This window comes from Apium graveolens, chromosome 7, assembly GCF_009905375.1.
Source record: "Apium graveolens cultivar Ventura chromosome 7, ASM990537v1, whole genome shotgun sequence".
Lineage (NCBI taxonomy): Eukaryota > Viridiplantae > Streptophyta > Magnoliopsida > Apiales > Apiaceae > Apium > Apium graveolens.
In genome coordinates this window covers 260,803,897-260,831,824 of record NC_133653.1, presented here as the reverse complement: position 1 = coordinate 260,831,824, position 27,928 = coordinate 260,803,897, and the positions used below count along the sequence as shown (strand labels likewise).

At 37.0% G+C, this 27,928-nt stretch overlaps 2 protein-coding genes across 2 annotated transcripts; one reads left to right on the top strand and one right to left on the bottom strand.

The window, feature by feature from the left end:
• Positions 1-5,004: 5,004 nt before the first annotated feature.
• On the bottom strand, positions 5,005-5,841 carry LOC141674813 (uncharacterized). Its single transcript, XM_074481518.1, has 2 exons — positions 5,454-5,841; positions 5,005-5,411 (listed from the first exon to the last, which is right to left on the bottom strand). Exons 1-2 carry the CDS (start codon positions 5,839-5,841, stop codon positions 5,005-5,007), a joined length of 795 nt encoding a protein of 264 aa, XP_074337619.1.
• An 18,487-nt stretch (positions 5,842-24,328) lies between these two features.
• LOC141674812 (secreted RxLR effector protein 161-like) lies at positions 24,329-24,775 on the top strand. Its single transcript, XM_074481517.1, has one exon. It carries the CDS (start codon positions 24,329-24,331, stop codon positions 24,773-24,775), a length of 447 nt encoding a protein of 148 aa, XP_074337618.1.
• Positions 24,776-27,928: the final 3,153 nt, after the last annotated feature.

The window sequence follows — 27,928 nt, the reverse complement described above, 5'->3', positions numbered from 1 at the left end:
TAGGAATATTAATCTCAAGTTGTGGATCTGTGTGTTCATCCTCGTACTATGATTCATAAACTTAAGACAACTAATATGAACCAGCTGGGAAGATTATATTAAAACTGATCAGGATTTTTTGGATGGTGAATGTTACTATTGATTCATACATTAAGTTGACTTGGAAAGTAACACTATCTCACATGAAATTATGCAAATAGATAAAAGAAAGCAATTCAATTGTAACAGAATAAAAAAGCTCGGTGAACAGAACAAATTTCTGCTTTATTTAGATTGTGTACCTAAATTCACATCCAATTATATATGTATATATAAAAATTATTGATAACTACCATAGAAGACCAAGATGGCTGAATGGCAGAATGGCCACCATAAAATAGATTGAGCTAATTTATACAATGATTACTATAGGAAATATCAAGAATACTTATGCATCAGAATATCTTTTTGATGTACTAGATTGCAAGTAGGATGAATCATTCTCAGCAGTACCTGCTTATATTTGCAGGACAAAAACCGAAGCTTGTCAATCTGGAAAGGATAAAATTGAGTTTTCTTTTTTATTTTACAAATACATAGTGCACTCATAAAACAATATACTTTGAGGTATGATGTAATTAAGTACGGTCAGTGTATCACCTGAGGTAGCAAGGTATTTACAGATATAAATTGCTCAATATTGCGAATACAAAAGTCCCACGACGATATCTAGCATATTAAATTGTAAAAGTTTTAGCCTGACTGCAGCAAAATCTTGCCACAAATGACATTACCATCAGATTTGTAAGCCTAAGCTTAAGATCTGGAGTAAAAACAATGCAAATCTGACCATCGTGAACTACACGTAAATTTTAATAGACAGCCTCCACCGTTGCATTATAGAAATTAAACAACGATTTAACCCCACAATGTCTGGTGTTCGCTAGGCATATCAAAGTTGAGAAACTCTTTCAGGATACGAGTTTCAAAACCAATTTTGGATAGTGCAGGCAGCGTTTGAGCTGTAACTTCTGAAAGTACACGAAAGAAAAATTACATAGCTGGGAAAAGATGAGCTAAGGTTTATAGTAATTTGTAAACAAAAATTGAAATACAAATGGAAAATAGACTATTCATAAAACTGGTAGCATCTAATAATCTGTTATAAACTTCTAGACACATTAATTATATCATAGAATAATATAACAAAATATTTGTAGAATCTTCCAATTTAACATATGAAAGAATAGAAATTCGAAACACGAGACAAAAGACAAAAGATATGAAACAACGGAGAAATAAATAAGATGACATACCATAACCCCAACATGGCTTCTGCTTACAGACTTACACTGCCACGCCTCTCTTAATGAAGTAAAAACAATGTTTTAAGACACAAGACATAAACAACCCACAATCGCGTGGTTTGAACTGTAGTGAGACTCATTACATGCCGTATTCCAGCTATTTTAAGAGTCCAGGATTGTAAACATTTGAAATCCACTTCCAACAATCATGATAAAATATAAATTAGCAATATAGATTTTTCAGAGGCTTTTTTAAGAATAGCTAGTCAATAAATATATATGCCAGAGAGTGCCTTTTTAAGATGAACTAGTCACACAAGAAGAATATAGGAAAACATACTTGCACCAAAATTTATCAAATAATCTAAAATTTTGTCTCATCAACTTTGATATTTAGTAGCACCAACTGAGCAAAAGAAGCAGCCTGTTTAGGGTGCATTGTGAGAAGCACCATCTCCTTTTGGCACTGGGTGCAAAAAAAATCTGAAACAAGTTCCCTCTGGGAAGCTATGCTAGCCTGTAATAAATAAAATCATGAATGTATTGAGTAAATGTGCCCTATTGTGATGAAGACCAACTCAAAAAAATATAAGTTTTACATTAGCATTAAGTTTTACATCATTTATAACATGATATATATATATATATAGCTAGGGAGATTATCAAATACAAATAACTTTTAAAATTAAGACTATAAACTAATATAAGCCTCTAAGTCAATCTAATCTAATGACCCCTCACCACACAATATTGACATACATCCTCCTACACAATATCTCAAGTTTCTAAACACATAATCTATATCATTTAATTATTTGTAAGTATAATGATTGGCATATGCATCATGAAAGTTAGATGTTCTTATTCAAACTATTTATCATTCAGTATTACTAGAAAATGTAAATTAGTATTGCCTATTAATCATGTCATCAATATAACATAATAATAAGAAAATGAATTTGAACCACATACCCTGTTTAGGGAAGGCATGTTATGGTAGAATCCTCTACACCCATTCCCTCTTACTCTAATGTTTATCATGTAATGATGTATCATAACCAATCCCCTTGAAATACAAGTCATTAACAATTTGATTTACTATGTTCCTTATACGGAGTGGAGGGTGGTTTTCTTCATTGTTTTCTTCATCTCCGATTATGTTCATCATTGTTTAGTGTAGATTTGAGTATATGTGAAAAAGATGGGATTACTGGGGGCTGATAGTCAGTGTTAGGGTTTGTGAAAAGATAACACTATTTTTATAGGGAAATTTCCTATATAATTACTAATTTTATTAAGATTTTTTTTCAAATCCTTAATGTTGTATATCTTTATTTATTTTTTATTTGATAGTAATAATTTCACAATTACTTTGAAAGGTAGTGTTCAGTTCAACTTTTTAATCTTTTGAACATATTATAATTACACTGTTGTTATTTAATAAATATGTTGTCATATAATTTGCAATATAACACTTTTAATATTTTTAAGATAAACTAATTAAAAATAATCACCCTAAATAAAATATAAAAAATAATAATAATAAATATGACATATAATATTTTAGTTATGATTAGTTTAATAATGTGATTTAAAAATAAATATCAAAATTATGGGTCAACATAATTTAAACTATAGGTTTATAAAATAAATTATGTATATTGATGATTTGATCTATATATTAGATATCGGTTATATAATTAAAAAGTATTTATAATTGGTTAATATTTATTTTATTAGATATATTTTAAAGTGATAAATCATATAAGATTCTTATAACTCATAATACAAATTTAAAAAAGTATACTCGTACTAAAAATAAAAATTTGAAAATAAAAGAATTAATTTGCACATTACTAATAATGAGAAGTTAGATAAGATAAAACCATTTGTACCATATATTGTGTATCTATACTTAAGTTATAATCATATTTGTAATATACAACTTATGTATATATTTTCTACACATTACTAGTGGAAGTAGTTTGAGTTTATCATACAAATTAATAGTAATGAAAATATCATATATTAGTATGAAAATTAGTATGACAACCGAGGAAACTCCCAACAACCTCGAACAACCTCATCTGCCCACTCTCATACTCAAAGGCCCGCACGCCTCACCCCATCAGGGGTAGCCCACTTGCCTATCCCAGACTGGGAGGTGTTGGGAAATCTTTTAATGCACTAATATGCAGAAGATATGAATAGATTTAGAGAAACAAGATAGTATTAATTTTTATTGAACACTAGAACATAAACATAAATACACCTGCAAGCAGATGTTTAGCTAAAAACCAGACGAGCTACTTCCTATCCTTATTCCACGATCTCCTAAACAGACTCTACTAGCTATATGACCAAGTCATATGCTGCTAACAGGGATAAATACCAAATAAACAATTAATTAAACATGCTTTGATTAAAAACTAACATTCTCCCCTTAATCTAAGCATGTTTATGAAGATCCTTGACACCGAGCAAAACTCTCATTCTCTCGAAATTGATAGTCACCAATGCTTTCGTCAAAGTATTAGCTCTTTGAAGATCAGTACTCACATGTTTGACAACAATCTCTCCCCGTTCGACGCACACACGAATAAAATGGAAACATATGTCTATATGCTTGCTACGCCCATGGAAGACTGGATTTTTAGACAGGTCTATAGCTGATTTATTATCAATATAAAGAACCACATGACCAACATGCCTACTTGTGATTTGCTCCAGCAAGTTCCTCAACCAGATAGTTTCACACGCAGCTGCTGTTGCTGCCATGAATTCTGCTTCACAAGACTCTCATTTAAGTAGAACGCCATACCTCCTGTGCTTCTTCGATCATCTACATGTCCAGCGAGGTCGCTATCGGAGTAGCCACTTAGTATATTGTTTCTGCTATTTTTCATGTACACTAGCCCATATTCCAGTGTTCCTTTAATGTACCTAAGTATCCGCTTAGGAGGATGTTGATGTAACATAATGGGCTTCTCCATGTATCTTCTGATTATTCCCACCGAATAAGCTATATTGGGCCATGTATGAACTAAATAACTTAGGCCACCAACAATGCTTTTGAACTCTGTTGTGTCCACGAGTTTTCCTCCCTCATCTTTTGGTATGCTTTCCTTTGGATTCATAGGGTACATGGTAGGATTGCAGCCCATCATCCCGGCTTTTTTAAGAACTTTCCTCGCATAACCACTTTATTTTATATCGATATATTCTCCTCTTCGTACCACTTCAATCCCCAAGTAGTACGGTAGTTTTCCAAGGTTGCTCATCTCAAAACGTTTACTCAATTGATTCTTGAATTCTTCAATGATAGACACCCTCGTACCTGTCACCAATAAGTCATCAACGTAGACTCCTATAATCAGCATAGCCTTTCCAGTTTTCTTAGTGTAAACAGCATGTTCATAGGGGCATCGTATGAAACCGAGCTGTTCCAGGCACTTGATTAACTTTGCATACCAGGCACGGGGTGCTTGACGCAATCCATATAAAGCTTTCCCCAATTTATAAAAGAAATGTTCCTTTTCCTTTTTCACAAAACCTTCAGGCTGAGTGACGTACACCTCTTCTTAAATTTCCCCATTTAGAAATGCATATTTAACGTCCAAATGATGCCAGCCTTGTGTTTCACCACCTCACCATTTGCATCCATTTTTACCTTAAACCCACTTTAATCCGATGGCTTTTTTACCAACTGGTAGTTCCTTTAGTTCCCATGTTTTTTCTTCTCCACTGACTCTATCTCACTTTTAATTGTTTGTTGCCAACTAGGTTCAGATGCAGCATTATTGAAATTCATGGGTTCAACTTTTCCCGTCAGCATAAGTTCATCGTCATCAAGCTCTATTTCCTCAGTAGCATCATAAATTTCAGACAGCTGTTTGTATCTTCTAGGTGCTTCGGAGCTTGATTCACTGTTGGTGTTAAAAAATGAACTATGAGCTGATGGTGGTGTATTACTAGATGGTGGTGTGCTCTCTGTGCTGTGAGATATATTGGATGTATTGCGTGAGTCACCTTCATTTCTACTTGATTGTCCAGAATGTGGGTTGTTCTCATATGCACTGGACTGCTCAGATTGTGAATTCAAAAAATTGTTATTTTCTCCCTCACCTCTATTTACTCATGTGCTCAAATTAAACACAGTGAACATACCTTGGGTCACACCTTCAGTCGTCTCATTTTGTTCCCAGTGCCACTCTTTTCCTTCTTCGAAGATCACATCACGACTTACATGAACACTTCCATTTTTGGGATCATAAACTCTATATGATTTTGTTCCTGGTTCCTTTCCAAGGTTAATCACCATCTTACTTCGGTCGCTAAGCTTAGTTGCTTTATTTGCTGGAAGCTTCCTATGTGACAAACATCCAAAGACTCTAATATGTCCTATATATGGCTTTCTTGTAGACCATGCTTCATACAGTATAACTCCTGACAGAGCTCTGGTAGGTAGACGATTCAGTATATACACTGAATGTCTCACTACTTCTGCCCAGAAAGTAAATGGCAGAATTTTATCTTTCTGAAAACTCTGGGCCATTTCCACCACTATGCGATTTCGTCTGTCTACCACACCGTTCTGCTGTGGCGAATATGGCGCTGTGAGTTGTCGAGAAATGTCTGTTTCATCACAATAAATGTTAAATAATTTCGAGGTGAACTCACCACCTCTATCTGATAATCCCAGATCACCCCGGGACCTTCTCCTTGTAGGGTCCGAACTCAAACTCCTTTTAGGCTGTAACGATGGCCGTGTGCGGTGTAGCTGTAGGGTGGGAACCTACAAAACAGAACCGGAGGGGGTGGCGTCCCCGCGGCACCTCCGGCGTGAGGATGAGAAAGGGTTTTGAGGAGAAGAAGGGCAAAGTTGGGATTATGCAGATATGTTTGTGAGGAGTACGTGTGTGCATGTAAGTATATGTGAGAGAGAGAGAGAGAGTATATATGCTTGTAACCTGTAACCTTCCTTCTGTTCTACCTTTTATAGGCCTCCTACTAGGGTTTAGGGGTTTGTCCCTTTTCATCTGGACCGTAGGTTGGCCTTTTGGACTGTAGGGCATCTGGACGCCTGGGATGCGTCAGAGTACTATCAGATCTGGACCGTAAGAACGTCCTGGATTCCGGGTGCCTGGAAGGTGGTGATGTTGCCACGTGTCCTGGGCTCCCCAAGGTCAACGCTGAATCCGTCAGAGTACAATCAGATCTGGACCGTAGGAACGTTCTGGATCCCGGGAACCTGGACGGTGGTGATGCCGCCACGTGTCCTAGGGTCTTATGTTTGGGCCCTGGGCCTCTTCAATTGGACCTGACTTATTATGGGCTATCATTTGCCCCCCACTCCCTTATGCGGGTTTACCCGGATGGGGGAGTAGAGTAATTGCCCTTGTGCCGCGGCGCCTTTGTAAAATTTTGGGGGTTGTTTGATTTGCTGCCCCCAAACCCCGGGGTCAAATGGGGATGAGACTCCAGGGTTAGCTTGGTTAGTTATTTGATTTTAGTTCAAGGTGGGGTTCCTTGAAATACTTTGGAAAATTTTGGGGGTTTGATTTATTGCCCCCTAAGCCCGGGGTCACATGGGGATGAGACTCCGGGGTTGACTTGGTTAGTCATTTGACTTTAGTTCAAGGTGGGGTTCCTTGAAATACTTTGGAAAATTTTGGGGGTTTGATTTATTGCCCCCTAAGCCCGGGGTCACATGGGGATGAGACTCCGGGGTTGACTTGGTTAGTCATTTGACTTTAGTTCAAGGTGGGGTTCCTTGAAATACTTTGGAAAATTTTGGGGGTTTGATTTATTGTCCCCTAAGCCCGGGGTCACATGGGGATGAGACTCCAGGGTTGACTTGGTTAGTCATTTGACTTTAGTTCAAGGTGGGGTTCCTTGAAATACTTTGGAAAATTTTGGGGGTTTGATTTATTGCCCCCTAAGCCCGGGGTCACATGGGGATGAGACTCCGGGGTCGACTTGGTTAATCGTTTGACTTTAGTTCAAGGTGGGGTTCCTTGAAATACTTTGGAAAATTTTGGGGGTTTGATTTATTGCCCCCAAGCCCGGGGTCACATGGGGATGAGACTCCGGGGTTGACTTGGTTATTTGATTTTAAGTTCGAATTTTGGGCACGGTTTGGTGGGCAAGTACACTCCTGACATTTGATTTAACTGGACTCTGAAAAGCTGTCACTGCAAACCCGGGATGCCAGGCGGCTGTTGGGATTCCAGCCGGGGTCAGAGATATACACCTATTATGCGTATCTTTTGAGTGTACAGTTTTTTGTTTCCCCCCCTTTTTTGCCTAAAAAGAAGCGTCGTGGCATGATTGCAGTGGTGGTAATAACTGCTGCGGTTATTAATTTGTCGCCAATTAATTAGTGCCACGTGGCCCCGACGGTTTCTTTAACCCAAAAACCGCTTACATCTTCTTTCTTCCTTCTATAAATACCACCCTCTCCTTTTCTTTTTTCATTTACGCAAACACTTCTGCATAGAGAGATAAGAGCATTTTACAGAGATTTTTGGAGCATTCGCTGTTGAAGCCGCATTTCCTTCTCCTGCTACTTTGTAAGCATCTTGATTTCTCACCTCTCTTCTTTACTTCTTTTCCATTCGTTATCGCCATGCATGTAACCATTTTGTGAGAGTTTTGCTTCGCTCTTTCGTATTCCTTGTTCGAATTTCATGACTGTCTTGTTTATTCGACCTTTAATCTCTGTAGTTTGTAGATTTTGCATGGCCTTTGCAATGGTTTTGTGCTTGATTTGCGTATTTAACACGGATTTTAGTAGTATTGTATGCGAATAAGTGGGTTTTTGTAGTGTAAATAGTTGTAGAGCCCGGGGCGTGTTCTTGGTATATGCTTTCTGTTGTATATGTATGTATATGCTGCAGATCTTGTTTTTGGGGTAAGATACGTACATGATTTGTTTCTAAACTTGTTCTATTTTTTTGTCTTGTTTTGTTGTTGGGTTCGGGTTTGGCATTGACTCCGGGGTGCGTTTACATAGACACGTGTAGTATATGCCAGGTAGTCGTTTTAAGCGTATTGCTACTCTTAGGAATCGGTATCCCGAGCGTCCTGTCGGGTTAGGTGAACTTAACTCCTTCTACCCCTCTTCCTCTTCCAGCTGCAGTTCAGTAGAAATGCCTCCCCGGGTTGACCCGCCTCAACAAATTTTAGCTCAGACCCTAGTATTAGGTCCCGGGGGTACCTTATCGAATCCGGATGGGTCGTGGGAGGATGTAGATGAATATTTTGTCCAGTGCCGAGTGAACCCCAAGCCCATGAACTTTTATTACAGATATTTATCCGAGGCATATGGGGGCCCGGATGGTTTGGGAGGCCGGGAGCCTAATAATGAGGATGAGATGGATAGGAAGTTCTTCACCGCCCCGGGTACTAGGTATGAGTGTGGGGCAGTTCATAGAGAGGTTTAGGAGAAATACACAGACGCCGAGGTAGATGGTGCCCTTAGGCTTGCCTTTAACCTTGATGACACATACCAGTGGAGATGGCCTGAGGAGCATGAAAGGGTTTACCACCTATCAGAGGGGGGATGGGTTGGAATTCCACTTGAGCATCTCCGGGGCATGCGCCTCGGATTACCTCAGTTCACCAAATCCCTATGCCGGGATGTTTATGGTATCCCTTTTACTCAGCTAGCCCCGAACTCGGTGAAATGGATCAGCTGGTTTTTAGCTTGCTGCCATGCCAAAAATTACCTCCCCACCTTCAAACTTTTTCATCATATTTTTAAAATTAAGAGATCCACCGCTCGGCCGATTTACGAGTTCATGTTTAGGATAAAAGATTGTGGGTATCCTTCTGATAAGATGGTGCTCCCGGTTAGTATGTTGACGTCGCTTAAGGGATGGCACCGGGAGTTCATTTTTGTCCGGGGTGGGGATCTGGAGTTCATGCCACTCCATAAACTTGAGATTAAAACAGATAGGTTTCCGGTCCAGCGGCTCGGGCAAGCAGCTCTCGTGATGGTTTATGCCTTCTGTGGGGCACTTGGGACGCAGTGGACCCGGGACTATTTTACTAGCAATGAGAACGTGCATGCTGCCGGATGTAAGTCTATTGCCTTTGCTTTATTTTGATACTGTATCTTTGATTGATTGCTTGTATCCGGGATTGATTTCTTGTTGTTTTCCTTTTCAGGTATTCCGAAGTTGATTCCCTACCCCCCAAATATGTCTGCCCAACTTAAAGATCTGTCGGCCAAGTTGCGAAGGATTGGGGGAATGACTAGCGTGGATGTTGGGAAGAAGAAGGTTGGAGAGGGTGATGATGCGGCCCGGAAGGCGGCGTCGTCTCGCCCGGGGAGGACAACAATCGTGATCGACGAGCCCCGGTCCGAAGACGTGCAGCAGGAGGATGTGATAAGAGTTCCAGTACCTCGAAAGAGGAAGGGTGCCCCTGCGAGTTCCGGGGATAAAAGTGGCGATGTTTCTGAGGGCCTGGTTTCAAAGAAGACTGCTATTGATCTGGCTCCGGACACTCCGGAGACTCTGAAGGCCCTGCTTGCTAGTTTATCCCGGAGGCTCGCCGAAGGGAGTTATTTGAGAATTATGCCAGCACGGCGGAGAGGAAGAAATACAGGAAGGAGCCCCTCGACGACTTCCTGGTCGGGCTTCAGGAGGATATCACTGCTGTAAGCCTTTTTCTTATTTGCCTTCTTCTTTGCTCTTGTATTTGTGTTGCCTAATCAAGATCTATAATGTTTTCAGGCTAACTCCCGGGTTGCTGGACTAGTTTTATAACCCGGAGCCTTCAGGCGAAGGCTGATGCTGCCGAAGTTTACCAAGTTGAATCCGAGCGGCTAACCCGGGAGATTAAGGAGTTGAAGGAGGCCAGTGCAAGGGATGCTGCTGCTCATAAGAAGATTATAGATGAGATCCGGGAGAGGCAGGACCGGGCTGAGGCTTCTGTCCGGGAGATGAGGGCTGAAAATCAGAAGTTGAAAGATGATCTTGCCGCCCGGCCCACCCCCGAGGAGGTTCTGGCAGGGTTCCGGGGGACTCCTGCGTATTTCGAAGAGCTGAATGACAAAGCGCTGGAGAAGATCCAGATCTGCTGGAATGTTGCTTCGAAGTATCTCGGCGAGGAGCCTCAAGGTACAATAGACGTCTTCCTGGAGAAGTATATAGAAGAGGAGACCCGATTGGAGCAGGAAAAGGAAGCTGTCCGGGAAATAGAGTCTGGTGTTGGGACGTCCAGCAATGTTCCCTTCTTCTCCGGGTCGCCACTTGCTGAGCAGCCTCCCCTACCAGAGGGCAATCCGGAGCAGCCTCCTTCGTCTCCCGCCGACTCTGCCGCTGAAGCTTAAAGATTCTGCCATGTCTTGGCATGTAATTTTATTTCCTTATTTTTAGTTTGAGCAATTTCGAACTGAGCCTTTTGGCTTTGTTAACTTGTCTATAATCTGAATGATTTCGGTTTGCCCCCCGGGGTGTGGTTCCCCGGGGTAGTTTAACATGATTGTGCTTTTCTTTCTTTCCTTATTGATTTGTTAGGAAATTCTTTGGAGTACACATGGGCTGTGTTTCTGCGGACCCTGGGTTGGGGTAAAAATATTTGACTTTGAGAAATTTTATAAGTACTCATGGGTTGAGTTTTTATAGGACCCCGGGCAGGGGTAAATCTCCATTTGATGAAAAAATTCAAAGTACTCATGGGCTGTGTTTTTACAGACCCCGGGTTGGGGTAAAAATATTTAACTTTGAGAAATTGTATAAGTACTCATGGGTTGAGTTTTTATAGGATCCCGGGCACGGGTAAATCTCCATTTGATGAAAAAATTCAAAGTACACATGGGCTATGTTTTTACAGACCCCGGGTTGGGGTAAAAATATTTAACTTTGAGAAATTGTATAAGTACTCATGGGTTGAGTTTTTATAGGACCCCGGGCAGGGGTAAATCTCCATTTGATGAAAAAATTCAAAGTACACATGGGCTGTGTTTTTGCAGACCCCGGGTTGGGGTAAAAATATTGAACTTTGATGCCAACGCATATGCTGACGCCAGGCTTTGGGGCTCCCTGTGAATCGGGTCTTTGATATAACCTTCACAAGATATCGGGTGCAAGTTTCTTCGAAAGATGTTTACTGCCTCCTTTTCTTCTAAGTTGGAGAGTTGGTTGATTGCTTCCTGGAATCTTTTGATGAATTCCGGAAGGGGTTCCTTGCTTCTTTGTTGGATCGTTTCTAGATGACACATCTGTAGCTCGTTCATTCGGTTGGCCCTGAATCTTTTCAAAAATATCTCGCGGAAGTCTTTCCAGGAGTCCACACTCCGGGATGGTATGCGGCTGAACCATTTCTGAGCGCCCCCCTTCAGTGTTGATACGAAGAATCGGCATCTAGTCAGGTCGCTGTAATCATAAATATTGGATATTTGCTCAAAATAGTTTAGATGCTCTTCAGGGTCAGCCAACCCGTCAAAAGAGTCAAAATTGAAGTGCTTCAGCCCTGACTCTCTAGGGGTGGCTTCCAGACTCTTTGTGAACGGGGTCGCTGCTGCCCCTACTTCCATGTCGCCCTCCACTTTCCTTTTAAGGTCTCGAAGGGCCCGGACCATTTGTTCTTGCTTGGACTCCTTCTCCGGCTCTGAGTCTGAGGAAACATGAATCCGGTGGGCCTTTCTCTTTAGCTTGGCCTCCTCCTCCCGGATCCTCCTTTCTATAGATTCTTGGGCTTTAGCCTCTTCTTCTTTCCGGATTCTCTCCCGTAGGGCAGCTTTTCTTATTTCATCTCTGGCGTCCTCTGGTGGTTTTTTTAAATTCTTCGCAATCCGGTCGAAGACGGATCCCCGAGATTCTCCGGATTGTTCTTTAGACCGCTCTCGCTGATCCCCTGGGCGGGTCTTCGGCTCGGCGTTCTGCTTTTCCTTCCATAAGTCCATAGCCGCCTGTATCTGTTCCGGGGTCATGCTTCCCCATGGGTTTGTGGTGATCCCTGTGTGTTTGTGGGTAGCTTTTTTAATGACTATTCTCTGATCTCCTGGTTGGAGATTTTAAGAGGGAGTCCGGGTTATGGGGAGCCCTTCGTCCAGGTCTTCCATGTCTCCATCCCTGGGTTGGGGAGGAGGCGGTAGGAAAGAGGCGGAAACTGCTGTTTTGCTTTTTCTCGTAGTCATGGTTACTTGGAAATGCTATAAATTTATAATAATAAACCTTGTAGAAACGGGTCTGAGAGATGGGTATTAGCGTTCTTACTGGGAGATGGTGTTTCACGTTTCTCGGAGGTTCGACCCCTCCTTCTAGCGCCAATGATAATCCCAGATCACCCCGGGACCTTCTCCTTGTAGGGTCCGAACTCAAACTCCTTTTAGGCTGTAACGATGGCCGTGTGCGGTGTAGCTGTAGGGTGGGAACCTACAAAACAGAACCGGAGGGGGGTGGCGTCCCCGCGGCACCTCCGGCGTGAGGATGAGAAAGGGTTTTGAGGAGAAGAAGGGCAAAGTTGGGATTATGCAGATATGTTTGTGAGGAGTACGTGTGTGCATGTAAGTATATGTGAGAGAGAGAGAGAGAGTATATATGCTTGTAACCTGTAACCTTCCTTCTGTTCTACCTTTTATAGGCATCCTACTAGGGTTTAGGGGTTTGTCCCTTTTCATCTGGACCGTAGGTTGGCCTTTTGGACTGTAGGGCATCTGGACGCCTGGGATGCGTCAGAGTACTATCAGATTTGGACCGTAAAAACGTCCTGGATTCCGGGTGCCTGGAAGGTGGTGATGTTGCCACGTGTCCTGGGCTCCCCAAGGTCAACGCTGAATCCGTCAGAGTACTATCAGATCTGGACCGTAGGAACGTTCTGTATCCCGGGAACCTGGACGGTGGTGATGCCGCCACGTGTCCTGAGGTCTTATGTTTGGGCCCTGGGCCTCTTCAATTGGGCCTGACTTATTATGGGCTATCACTATCTGTTCTGAGAGTTTTGATTTTTCTCACTGTCCCGTTCTCAACCTTTGTCTTAAAACTTTTGAATGCTTCCAGTGCTTCATCTTTACTCTTCAGAAAATACACCATGTATAATCTCCAAAGCTTCCTTAGCGCTGTATGTTGACTGCCCTGGAAAAGAATTTCTTGTTTGCTTCGACATGAGACACCCCTTACACACCACATTCTGTGATCTTATTTCCGGAATACCTTGCACCATTTTCTCATTTGACAGCAACATCATGGCTTTAAAGTTTACGTGCCCAAGTCGGGCATGCCATAGCCAAGAGTTCTCATCAATCTTTGTTAATAAGCAGTCTGCATTCTCACTGTTAATAATAATTTTGTATAGACGATTTAATGAACGCTTTACCTTCATAATCAGCTTCCCATCTTCTTCGTAAACCCACAGGTATTTGCCATTTAGTATGACTTTGTTTTCATCCTCCGCCAGCTGCCCAAGAGAGATTTTGTTGCTGCATAATGCAGGGATGTAGTACACCTTTGTCTTTGCGCCATTTCTGCATTTTAACAAGATTGTCCCTCTTCCCTCAATGTGAACCATCGAACCATCACCTTTCTATTGCGACATTTGACATTGCAAGACAAAAGTATTTATTATCTTTATAAGATAAATTTAATGACAAATGTATACAAAATTGGTGGTTGTTGGGTCCAACTAACATTAAATTAAATGTTATAAATAATATCATAAGGTGGGGTGTTAATCCATAAGAATAATATTATTTAAGGATTCTATAACAAAGAATCAATAACTAATTTATACAAAATTTCTATCATTTTGTAATAACATGTGATATATATTGTTGGTCCGGTGTACATTAGATTGTGTACTAATTATAATGATATAATTGTAATGGTAATACATTCCAAAAAATTTATAAATGAATGGAAGTAATGAGTATTCTATTATTTTGACTTATTAAATGTAAAAAAGGAGACAAAAAATTTCAAAATAATGTCTATTTTCTTTTTGCACCTATCATACCTTACCATAACATTAGTGGTATATCCTATAATTTTTCTTTGAAAAATTATTTAGCTAAAATGGTTATTATTTATTTTAATTTTCATTATCCCTTCTCTATGGCGGGAGATATCTTTTGTATCAAGAGTGTGTTGGGGAGGCATGGAATAGGAAATATACTCTAAAATACTCTAAAATTGATATAACTAATAATTATCATCAAAAAACCCAAATATTACTTAGTATCCTTACAAAATGAATTCAGTTTTCTTTTTTATCATCTATCTTGGGCACTCATAAATTAAAAGAAATATTTTTAGCCATGATAATTTTGAGTACTATGACAAAGTATAGGCTTCATAGGTATTTCCGGATGCACAAGTCCCACAAAATATTTTGCACGTTAAATTGTAAAAGTGTAAGTCTGCCAGCAAAACCTTGTCACAAATTACATTACAATAAGATTTGTAAACCTAACCTTTAGATTATTAAGAAGAACTATATGCAAATTTTGATATATGAGCTCTACTGTTGCTTTATGTGAACGAACAACAATTTCACCGTACACCGTGCATGGTTTACTAGACATGTGCCTAGTAAACTTTAAGAACATACATACTCCAATAATCTGTTATAAAATTTCTAGATACATAAAATATATAAAATTTCTAGATACATAAAATATATCATCTAAGGACATATGTACATGTAAGGAACTCATACTTGATTTTTAGAGGTAAAAGTTGCAATTTTATTATTAACACTATATCATCTAAGGACATATGTACATACAAGCAGTTCAGACTTGATTTAGAGGTAAAAGTTACAATGTTATTTATTTAAGTTTATGTCTTTGTGTTTTGTGACTAACATTGTTTGATTTTTCAATTATAACGGAGGAACAATGTCGCTTATGCACTCAATACACCCTACAGATACAAGACTGTGAATTCTACAAATTGAAGACTGAATCGACCAAGTACTTACTGAAGCACCCCTTTATTTTAGGTGCTAATTAGTGTAACTTTCACTACAAGAAAAAAAAGGTCACAAACAACCAAAAACTGGTCGTAAATGACCCTCTTTCGGTTGGAAATGAATGCAAAACCGAACCTTCATTTAAAATTGGGTTGGTTTTGACCCATCAGTTAGAAAAAGCAACACCGACCATTGACCAACTGAGCTTTTCAGTTGTTTATAAGATTTCAATTTCTTATTATATGACCTCGCATGCCATGGTCTAAAGCCATGTCATCACTATTTCCAACTAACTAGCTTCTATTTTGGTTACAAAAGGTTGGTCGCAAATATATTATATTTACGACCAATTTTTGATTGTAAATAGACATAAAAAAGTTTGTCAGTTATATTTGGTCGTGTATATGTATTACAGTAGGCCGAAAATGACTAAACAAAAGCGACTAAGTAAAAGTGAACAATATTGATGGAGATGGTTGGAAGTGATTTGAATTCGCTCGTTTTTGCTGAAGAAGACCGTTAAAAATGACTTGAGTTTGGGGGCTTATGCTGAAGAAGATGGTTGGAAACAACTTGAATTTGGTCTCTTTTATAGGCAAATTATGGTAAAGTAGGTCCAATAATTTGGTAATTTTCATAACAAATAGATAAACTCGAATACTTATATGCAATTAACAGAATAATATATATGTTTTTCATTATTGTCATAATATGATAAGTGATACTATCTCATAATCCAATAAGTGATACAATCAACAAAAATTAAAATACATTATTACAAAAAAATTAAATTAAATTATAACAAAACTAAATTAAACACCAAATTATTGAAGTCTTTTATCTTCAAAATTATCAACTTCTCCAAAAGTGAGCCATCTTCTTCTAAATCAAATTGTTAATGACTTGTATGATGGAATACGAGATGAAGAATATCCACAATTTCTTCCCGCATTTGTAGGTAAATTATTGTTATCTTCTAGCTGCACAAGTGGCCTACTCCACTTTGTGTGCATATTAGGCCTCCCCATCCTAAATTTTAGTCATGATATAATTATGTACGGTCACAGTACCACCTGAGGTACCTATATGTTATCATAAATAAATTGCTCAATATTGTGAATACAAAAATTCCACGACGAGATCTAGCACATTAAATTATAAAAGTTTACCTAGAGACTGCAGTAAAATCTTGCCACAATCATATTACCATCAGATTTGTAAGCTTAACCTTAAGATCTTGAGTAAAAACAATGAAAAGCTGACCATCGTGAACTACACGCAAATTTTGATACAGGACCTCCACTTGTGCTTTATAGGAATAAACAATAATTTCACGCGACAATGTCTGGTCTTCACTAAGCATATCAAAGTTGAAAAACTCCTTCAGGATAACGGTTTCAAAACCAATTTTGGATAGTGCAGGAAGCATTTCAGCTGTAACTTCTGAAAGTACACAAGAAAGAAAAATTACATAGATGGAGAAAATTGAGGTAAGATCTATAGAATTTGTAAACATGAAAAATATAAACGAGAAAGAGGCTATTCATAAAACTGATACCATCTTATAATCTTTTGTAAACTTCTACATACATAAATTATATCATAGAATAATATAAAAAAATATTAGTAGAATCTTCCAATTTAAATCTTAAAAAATAAAAAGTCGAAATATAAGACAAAAGAAAAAAGATCTGAAAGAGCAGAGAAATAAATTAGATGACATACCATAACCACAACCAGGCTTCTGCTTACATACTTTACACTTCCATGCTCTCTGTTAATGAAGTGAAAACATTGTTTTAAGACACAAGACATAAAAAACCCAAAATCATGTAGTTAAGACTGTAGTGAGACTCATTTCATGCTGTATTCCAGCTATTTTAAGAGTCTAGGATTGTGAACATTTGAACTCCACTTCCAACAATCATGGTAAAATATAATTAGCAATATATATTTTCTAGAGGATTTTTTTAAGAATAACTAGTCAATAAATATATATGCCGGAGAGTGCCTTTTTAAGATGAACTAGTCGCAAAAGAAGAATATTGCAAAATATACTTGCACCAAAATTTATCAAATAATCTAAAATATTGTCCGGTCAACTTTGAATGTTGTATATAACAATTCTTAATTTCTTTTACCATTTTTACTTTAATCAATATAAAGGTAAAATTTAGTAGCACCAACCTGAGCAAAAGAAGCCGCCTGTTTATGGTGCATTGTGAGAATCACCATCTCCTTTCGGCACTGGGTGCAAAAAAAATCTGAAACAAGTTCCCTCTAGGAATAAATAAAATCATGAATACATTGAGTAAATATGCCCTATACTGATGAAGACCAACTCAAAAAAATGGAAGTTTTACTTTAGCATTAAGTTTTACATCATATATAACATGATATATATATATATAGCTAGGGAGATGATGGAATACAAACAATTTTTAAGATTAAAACTATAAAATAATATAATCCTCTAAGTCAAACTAATCTAATGGCCCCTCCCCACACATAATTGACATACATTCTCCTACACAAAATCTCAAGTTTCTAAACACATAAACTATATCATTTAATTATTTATAAGTATAATGAATTGCATATGCATCATTAAAATTCGATGTCCTCTTATTCAAACTATTTGTCATTCAGTATTACTAGAAAATGTAAATTAGTATTGCCTATTAATCATGTCATCAATATAACAGAATAATAAGAAAATGAATTAGAACCACATACTCTGTTTAGAGAAGGCATGTTATGGTAGAATCCTCTACACCCATTCACTCTCACTCTAATGTTTATCATGTAATAATGTATCATAACCAATCCCCTTGAAATACTTGTACAAAATAATTAATTAGAAAAAAAATAACTATGTTTATTTATTTTTTCAAGAGGGAAGTAAAGAAATATACCATGCCAATCTTGATTTACTACGTTCCTTATAGGGAGTGGAGGGTCATTTTCTTCATTGTTTTCTTCATCTCCTATTATGTTCATCATTATTTAGTGTAAATTTGAGTCTATGTGAAATAGATGGGATTACATAGTAAGTGTTAGGGTTTGTGAAAAGATAACACTCTTTTTATAGGGAAATTTCCTATATAATTACTAATCTTATTAAGATTTTTTTTAAAATTGTTAATGTTGTATATGGTTTTTTTATTTCATAGTGATAATTTCACAATTATTTTGAAAGGTAGTGTTTGGTTCCACTTTTTAATCTTTTGAACATATTATAATTACATTGTTGTTATTTAGTAAATATGATGTCATATAAAATGTAATATAACACTTTTAATATTTTTAATATAAACTAATTAACAATAAACAATTAAATAAAATATAAAAATTAATAATAAATATGACATCAAATTTTAGTTTTGATTAGTTTAATAATGTGATTTAAAAATAAATATCAAAATTACGGGTCAACATTGTAACAACCGTACTTTATATTTCCCTACTTAATATAAATGTTACTTGCAAAGTTTGGTCAACCGTTTACTTTATTATATTTTATTTAAATTTTGTTTTGAGAAGAAAATAATTAGATAATTGCTTAGAATCGATGCGTCAAATATTTAAGTGGCAAGTCAAACCATAGCGTTTATTGAGACAATTATAGTTATAAAAAATATATAATATTAATAAACAATCATATTGAGTGAAATTATTCATAAATAATAAAATTGAAAAGAATCACCATAAAATAGCAAGCAAACTAAACTCTCAAATAATTGAGAGCGATATTGAGGTTTTAAAATATGGATCCGCGAGATATTAGAAAGCAATTCAATTGTAACAGAATAAAAAAGCTCGCTGAAGGATTGTATGCCTAAATTCACATCCAATTATATATGAATAACCATAAAATAGATTGAGCTAATTTATACAACGATTACTGTAGAAAATATGAAGAATACTTATGCATCATAATATATTTTTGATGTACTAGATTGCAAGTAGGATGAATCATTCTCAGCGGTACACTTATATTCGCAGGAAAAAAAAACCGAAGCCTGTCAACCTGGAAAGGATAAAATTAATTTTCATTTTTTATTTTACATATATATAGTGCACTCATAAAACAATATACTTTGAGGCATGATGTATCACCTGAGGTAGTAAGGTATTTTCATATATAAATTGCTCAATATTGCGAAAACAAAAGTCACACGACGATATCTAGCATATTAAATTAATTGTAAAAGTTTTAGCCTGACTACAACAAAATCTTGCCATAAATTACATTACCATCGGATTTGTAAGCCTAACCTTAAGATCTGGAGTAAAAACAACGCAAATCTGACCATCTGAACTACACGCAAATTTTAATATACACCTCCACCGTTGCATTATAGGAATGAACAACGATTTCACCTGACAATGTCTGGTGTTCGCTAGGCATATCAAAGTTGAGAAACTCTTTCAGGATACCAGTTTCAAAACAAATTTTGGATAGTGCAGGCAACGTTTCAGCTGTAACTTCTGAAAGTATAGGAAAGAAAAATTACATAACTGGGAAAAAATGAGCTAAGGTTTATATTAATTTTTAAAGAAAAATTGAAATACAAATGGAAAATAGACTATTCATAAAAGTGATAGCATCTAATAATCTAATATAAACTTCTAGACACATTAATTATATCGTAGAATAATATAACAAAATATAGGTAGAATCTTCCAATTTAGCATCTGAAAGAATAGAAATTCGAAACACAGGACAAAAGACAAAAGAACTGAAACAACAAAGATATAAATAAGATGACATACCATAACCCCAACCTGGCTTCTTCTTACAGACTTGACACTGCCACGCCCTCTGTTAATGAAGTAAAAATAATGTTTTAAGACATAAGACATAAACAACCCAGAATTGTGTGGTTTGAAGTGTAGTGAGACTCATTACATGCCGTATTCCAGCTATTTTAAGAGTCCAGGATTGTAAACATTTGAAATCCACTTCCAGCAATCATGATAAAATATAAATTAGCAATATAGATTTTCCAGAGGCTTTTTTAAGAATAACTAGTCAATAAATATATATGCCAGAGAGTGCCTTTTTAAGATGAACTAGTCATACAAGAAGAATATTGCAAAATATACTTGCACCATCTCCTTTTTGTTGAAACTATATTTAGTCTAAGCTTGTATTTTTGTTTATCAGGAAAATAAACAGCTGGCTAACATGTTTGTTGCGGGCTGAACTAGTCTCTGTTTAGTTGGAGAGTTTGTAGGAGAGTCCATTCTTATCTGGAGTAGTAGAGCATTATTAGGAAGTGGTAGTTTATCAGTTTAGTTGCTAACACAGTGAGTTTGTTTTTTCCCTGCACTATCTCTAATTTCATTCAGACATATCTATACATATAAGTGTCTGGTTTACATTTGGATCCTACATTTGGTATCAGAGCTTCTATTTTGTATGCCAAAGTACATGCCAAAAACAAGCACGATGGAGACAGTAAAGAGCAAAGATGGTTAAGTAGGATTAACCTATCCTATGTTAACCAAGAGCAACTACACGGCCTGGGCACTCAAGATGAAGGTATATATGCAGGCGCATGGCATATGGGCAGCAGTTGAACCCATCAACACAAAAGAACCGATTGAGGATAAGACGAACAAGATGGCATTAGCTGCAATATACCAAGGTATCCCCGAGGATGTACTGTTATCTCTAGCAGAAAAGGAAACTGCTAAAGAAGCTTGGGACGCAGTGAAGATGATGTGCCTAGGAGCAGACAGGGTTAAGAAAGCAAAGATTCAAACGTTGAAAGCTGAATTCGAGTTCTTAAACATGAAAGACTCGGAGCTGATTGATGATTTCTGCATGAAGTTGAATGGGTTGGTCACTAATATAAGGGCGTTGGGAGAAACTATTGATGAAGCATATGTTGTGAAGAAACTGCTGCGATCCGTTCCGTCCAGATTCTTACATATTATGGCTACTATCGAACAGTTTGGAGATCTCGAGAAAATGACAATAGAAGAAGCAGTGGGATCTCTTAAGGCGCATGAAGAATGACTATGGGGAAAAACTGAAGTTTGTGGAGAACAACTTTTGTTAACCGAGGAGGAGTGGAGAAAACGGGAAAAGAATGAAGGACATTTGCTGCTTATACAGGAAGAATGGCTGAAAAAGACCAGCAAAGGCGATGTGGTTTCAGGTATTAAAAACTTAGGTGCTGGCGCTTCTCGTGATGGAGGATGCTCCGTACGAGATAGGAGCGAGATAAAATGTTTCAATTGCAATAACTATGGCCACTATGCTACTGAATGCCATAGGCAAACATGAGAGAGAAGGAGGGATATTAAAACTGAAGCACATCTAACACAAGCTCAGGGTGACGATGAGCCAGCATTGCTATTGGTTAAACACAAGGTTAAAGAAAGGAACCAGCTGTTGCTGAATGAACAGGATACGGTGCCAGAACTAAGTCACAATTCTGAGAAAAGAATTGACTCAAATGTTTGGTATTTGGATAACGGGGCATCTAAACATATGTCTGGTTTTAGATCGAAATTTAAAACATTGGATGACAGAGTAATTGGCCTGGTTCGTTTTGGTGATGGTTCGACTGTAAGTATAAAAGGAAAGGGAATAGTTGGGTTTTAGTGTAAAAATGGTGAAGAGCTAATGTTTCATGACGTGTACTTCATTCCGAATTTATGTAACAATATAATCTCACTTGGTCAACTTTCAGAGAATGGGAACAAAGTAATCCTGAAGGAGGAATACTTCTGGATATACGATGGTCAAGAATGGTTGGTCATGAAGGTACAACGATCAGTAAACAGACTAGACAAGATTACTCTGGAGACCGTACCGGATCCTATGTGTTTAATGAGCAAACAGGAGGAATTACCAAGGCTTTGGCACATACGTCTTGGCCATGTAAACTACAAAGCAATGAATATGATGTCTGAAAAGGGAATGGTACGTGGTTTTCCTAAATTTACTCAACTAAAGGAGATCTTTGAGGGATGTTTAATGTCAAAACACCCAAGAAAATGGTTTCCCAAACAACTAGAGTTTCGAGCAACAAAACGTCTAGAATTGATTCACGACAATTTGTGCGGTCCTATCACACCAGCAACTAAAGGAGGCAACAAGTATTTTTTCCTCTTGGTAGATGATTACACTCGTATGATGTGGATATACATGTTAAAAACTAAGGATGAGGCACTATGTATTTTCAAGAAATTTAAAGTAATGGTCGAGAATGAGTCAGAAGAAAAGATTAAAATTTTCCGGATAGATAAAGGAGGGGAATTCACCTCGAAAGTGTTTGTAGAATTTTGTGAAAATGATGGAATTATACGACACTTCACTACGCCCTACACTCCACAGCAAAACAGAGTTATAGAGCGTAGAAACAGAATTGTTGTTGAAATGTCTCGTAGTATGTTGAGAACAATGCAGGTGCCATCAGAATTTTGGGGTGAAGATGCTCGTCATGCAGTGTATGTACTAAATCGATTACCAACTAGAGCTCTTTCAGAAAAAACTCCCTATGAGGCGTGGACCAGAATAAAACCAGATATAGGTAATATCAAGATATTTGGTTGGGTAGCATATATGAAGCTACCATAGGTGCACACAACAAAGTTAAGTGATCGAAGTAAGCCAGTAATCTATTTGGCTAAAGAACCTGGAACGAAGGGCTATCGTCTATACGATCCTGTCTCTGGAAGTATGCACATAAGCAGGGATGTGGTTTTTGCAGAATCAAAGGCTTGGGAATGGAGTAAGCAAGAAGAAAATTCAGGGACAATTGGTACATTCATTCTTATAAACAGTGGCTCGAGTTGGTCAAGTCAGGAAGATTTTGAGAGCCATGAGGCACCAGATACGCCACAGGCCTCAAATACGAGTACAAGGTCTAGCCATGGGACATCTGGTACGCCACAGTTTTCAAGTGCGAGTACAGATCCTAACACCATGGATTTTTAGCCGAGTGCAGGGTCTGGTAGTACTCAGTCTGTTACGAGGGAGAGCAACACACAAGAGAGTGACGTTAGTAGTCAGCCAAGGCATGTTCGATTACTAGGTGATATATACAATGAAACAGAGGAAGTTGAAGATGAAAGCGAGTTGTTTTTCATGGGAATTGATGAACGAAGTAGTTACAGAGAAGCAGTCACTGAACAGGTTTGGAAGAGAGCAATGCAAGACGAAATTGACTCGATAGAACGGAACAAAACATGGGAGTTGGTTGAATTGCCAACAGGACATAAGACAGTGATAGAACAGAACAAAACATGGGAGTTGGTTGAATTGCCAACAGGACATAAGACAGTGGGACTTAAATGGGTTTTCAAGTTGAAAAGGGACAGAGAAGGGAATGTCGTTAAGCATAAAGCTAGGCTCGTTGTGAAGGGGTACATGCAGAAACAAGGAATTGATTATGAGGAGGTATTTGCGCAGGTGACACGACTTGAAACTGTGAGGTTATTACTTGCTTTGGCAGCCAAAAACGGGTGGCAAGTCCATCATCTAGATGTGAAATCTGCTTTTCTCAATGGGGAATTGCAAGAAACAGTTTATGTCGAGCAACCAGAAGGGTTTGTAAAAGAAACTGGGAAACATTTGGTGTACAAGCTAAGGAAGGCGCTTTATGGACTCAAGCAGGCGCCCCGCGCTTGGTATGCACGGTTGAATAAATATTTGGAAAGTTTGGGTTTTGAAAAATGCCCACACGAGCATGCCGTTTATACCAAACGTGAAGGGGATGAAGCTTTGGTGATTGGAGTCTATGTCGATGATTTGTTGATCACTGGTACGGACGCTACAATTATAGAAAAATTCAAGGTTCAAATGAGTCAAGAATTTGACATGAGCAATCTGGGATTGTTATCACACTATCTTGGCAATGAAGTCAGTCAAAATGGAGAGTACATTGAACTTAGGCAATCTGCCTACGCTAAGACGCTACTCGAGAGAGCAGGTATGATTGATTGTAATGCAGCTCCTGATGGAAACAAAATTGACGTTGCACAAGGATAGCAAAGGGAAACCAGTGAATGCAACAAAGTTTAAGAGCTTAGTCGGGGGTCTAAGGTATTTAGTACACACACGCCCTGACATAGCATATGTTGTTGGGGTTGTGAGTCGATACATGGAGCGTCCAACTGCTCTACATCATAATGCTGTTAAACGGATATTATGTTATGTTAAAGGCACTGTGGGGTATGGTCTGGTATACACAAAGAGGGGTGGAAATAACCTGTTATCAGGATACTCGGATAGTGATTTGGCTGGGAATATAGAAGACGGAAGGAGTACCAGTGGCATGGCATTTTATCTTGATGAGAACCTTATAACTTGGGTGTCACAGAAGCAGTATTGTGTGGCTTTGTCATCGTGTGAAGCTGAGTTTATGGCAGCAACAGCTGCAGCATGCCAGGCAGCATGGTTGAGGAACTTGCTTGGGAAAATTACAGACTTAAAGCTAGGTGTAGTCACAATTTATGTGGACAACAGAAGTGCTATTGATTTAGCAAGAAATCCGGTATTTCATGGACGTACGCTATCATTTGATTCGAGAGTGTGTAGAACGGGGTGATATCGAGGTTAAACATGTGAAGACTGAGGAGCAAAGAGCAGACATTCTTACAAAGCCAATGTCCACGGTTAAATTTGAAAGGATGCGAACGTTGCTTGGCCTGAAGGATCTGCAGTAACCATCATAGATTACGGGGGAGTGTTTAAACTATATTTAATCTAAGCTTGTATTTTTGTTTATCCGGAAAATAAACAGCTGGCTAACATATTTGTTGTGGGCTGAACTAGTCTCTGTTTAGTTGGAGAGTTTGTAGGAGAGTCCTTTCTTATCTGGAGTAGTAGAGCATTATTAGGAAGTGGTAGTTTATCAGTTTTCTCTTTATCGTCTGTAACTTTGAGTCTATCAGTTTAGTTGCTAACACAGTGAGTTTGTTTTTGCCCTCCACTATCTCTAATTTCATTCACATATATCTATACATGTAACTGTCTGGTTTACATTTGGATCCTACACTTTTGGCATTGGGTGCAAACAAAATCTGAAACAAGTTCCCTCTGGGAAGCTATGCTAGCATGTAATAAATAAAATCATGAATACATTGAGTAAATGTGCCCTATGCTCATGAAGACCAACTCAAAAAATAGAAGTTTTACTTTAGCATTAAGTTTTACATCATTTATAACATGATATGTATATAGCTAGGGAGATTATCAAATACAAATAACTTTTAAAATTAAAACTATAAACTAATATAAGCCTGTAAGTTAATCTAATCTAATGGCCCCTCACCACACATAATTGACATACATCCTCCTACACAATATCTCAAGTTTCTAAACACTTAAACTATATCATTTAATTATTTGTAAGTATAATGAATGGCATATGCATCATGAAAGTTAGATGTCCTTATTCAAACTATTTGTCATTCAGTATTACTAGAAAATGTAAATTAGTATTGCCTATTAATCATGTCATCAATATAACAGAATAATAAGAAAATGAATTTGAACCACATACCCTGTTTAGAGCAGGCATGTTATGGTAGAATCCTATAAACCCATTCCCTCTCACTCTAATGTTTATCATGTAATTATGTATCATAACCAATCCCCTTGAAATACCTGTAGAAGACAATTAATTAGAAAAAAATTAACTATGATTATTTATTTTTTCAAGAGGGGAACTAAAGAAATTTACCGTGCCAATCTTGATTTACTACGTTCCTTATAGGAAGTGGAGGGTGATTTTCTTCATTGTTTTCTTCATCTCCGATTATGTTCATCATTGTTTAGTGTAGACTTGAGTCTATGTGAAAAAAATGGGATTACTACGGCTGATAGTCAGTGTTAGGGTTTGTGAAAAGTTAACACTCTTTTTGTAGGGAAATTTCCTACATAATTACTAATTTTATTAATATTTTTTTCAAATTCTTAATGTTGTATATCTTTATTTATTTTTTATTTGATAGTGATAATATCACAATTACTTTGAAAGGTAGAGTTATGTTCCACTTTTTAATCTTTTGAACATATTATAATTACACTGTTGTTATTTAATAAATATGTTGTCATATAATTTGCAATATAGCACTTTTAATATTTTTAATATAATCTAGTTAACAATAATCACCCTAAATAAAATATAAAAAATAATAATTATAAATATGACATATCAAATTTTAGTTATGATTAGTTTAATAATGTGATTTAAAAATAAATATCAAAATTACGGGTCAACATAATTTAAACTATAGGTTTATAAAATAAATTATGTATATAGATGATTTGATCTATATATTAGATATTAGTTATATAATTAAAAAGTATATATAATTGGTTAATATTTATTTTATTAGATATATTTTAAAGTGATAAATCATATAAGATTCTTATAACTCATAATACAAATTTAGTACTAAAAATAAATATTTGAAAATAAAAGAATTAATTTGCACATTACTAATAATGAGAAGTTAGATGAGATAGAACCATTTGTTATCATATATTGTGTATCTATACTTAAGTTAGAATCATATTTGTAATATACAACTTATTTATATATATTCTACACATTACTAGTGAAAGTAGTTGGAGTTTATCAAACAAATTAATACTAATAAAAATATCATACATTAGTATGAAAATTAGTATGACAACTGAGGAAACTCCCAACAACCTAATCTGCCCACTCTCATACTCAAAGGCCCGCAGCCCATGAGGGGTATCCCACTTGCCTATCCCAGACTGGGAGCTGTTGGGAAATCTAATAATACTAGTATGCAGAAGATATGAATAGATTTAGAGAAACAAGGTAGTATTAATTTTTAATGAATACTAGAACATAAACATAAATACACCTGCAAGCAGATGTTTAGCTAAAAACCAGGACGAGCACTCTTATAAACTAGCTACTCCTATCCTTTATTCCACGATCTCCTAAACAATTAATTAAACATGCCACTACAACAAAATAGACCAATTACGACGGTCAACTTACGACGGAAAAAATTGTGCGCCCAACTTACGACGGAAAAAAGTAAAACGTCGTAATTATTTATGACGAAACCCAAAACCGTCGTAAGTTTAGTATTTTATTAATAAAATTATGCACGATACGATTAAACAAAAATGAAAATTATTTGAAGTTGCGACGATATAAACATTTCGTCGTAAATTAATTATTTTTATTAAAATTTACGACGGAAATTAAAATTCGTCGTAAGTTATCAAAGTGGGAAATTTAACTTTTTCCCCAAATTTTTGGCGGGAAAATAAAAATTATTTAAAATTGCGACGATTTGAACATTTCGTCGTAAGTTAAATATTTTTATTAAAATTTTAACTTGAAATTGAACAAAAAAAATATTTCACATAAATTTACGACGAAATATTTGTGACGGAAAATATTTGAACATCTAATTTATGACGGAAATTAAAATTCGTCGTAAGTTATCAAAGAGGGAAATTTAACCTTTTCCCCAAAATTTTGGTGGTAAATTTGAATTTTCTTAAATTTTTTGCAGATAATAATTTATGATAGATTCCGTCGAAAATTAGCACATGATTTTTGCTAATTTCAATTTATAAAAATATTAATTCATGATCCAACCATATTAATGTCATCATTTATTTGTTTGGGTAACATTTCAAGAATTTCAGAAAAAAATTTAAATATTTTGATAAAATAATTTAATATGACACATTGATTATCACT

Coding starts and splice junctions, on each gene's coding strand:
- LOC141674813 (XM_074481518.1), bottom strand. CDS start 5,841: ATGGCCCAGAGTTTTCAGAAAGATAAAATTCTGCCATTTACTTTCTGG. Junction 5,412..5,453: donor GACTGAAGGTGTGACCCAAG/GTATGTTCACTG, acceptor GAGTAAATAGAG/GTGAGGGAGAAAATAACAAT.
- LOC141674812 (XM_074481517.1), top strand. CDS start 24,329: ATGGAGCGTCCAACTGCTCTACATCATAATGCTGTTAAACGGATATTA.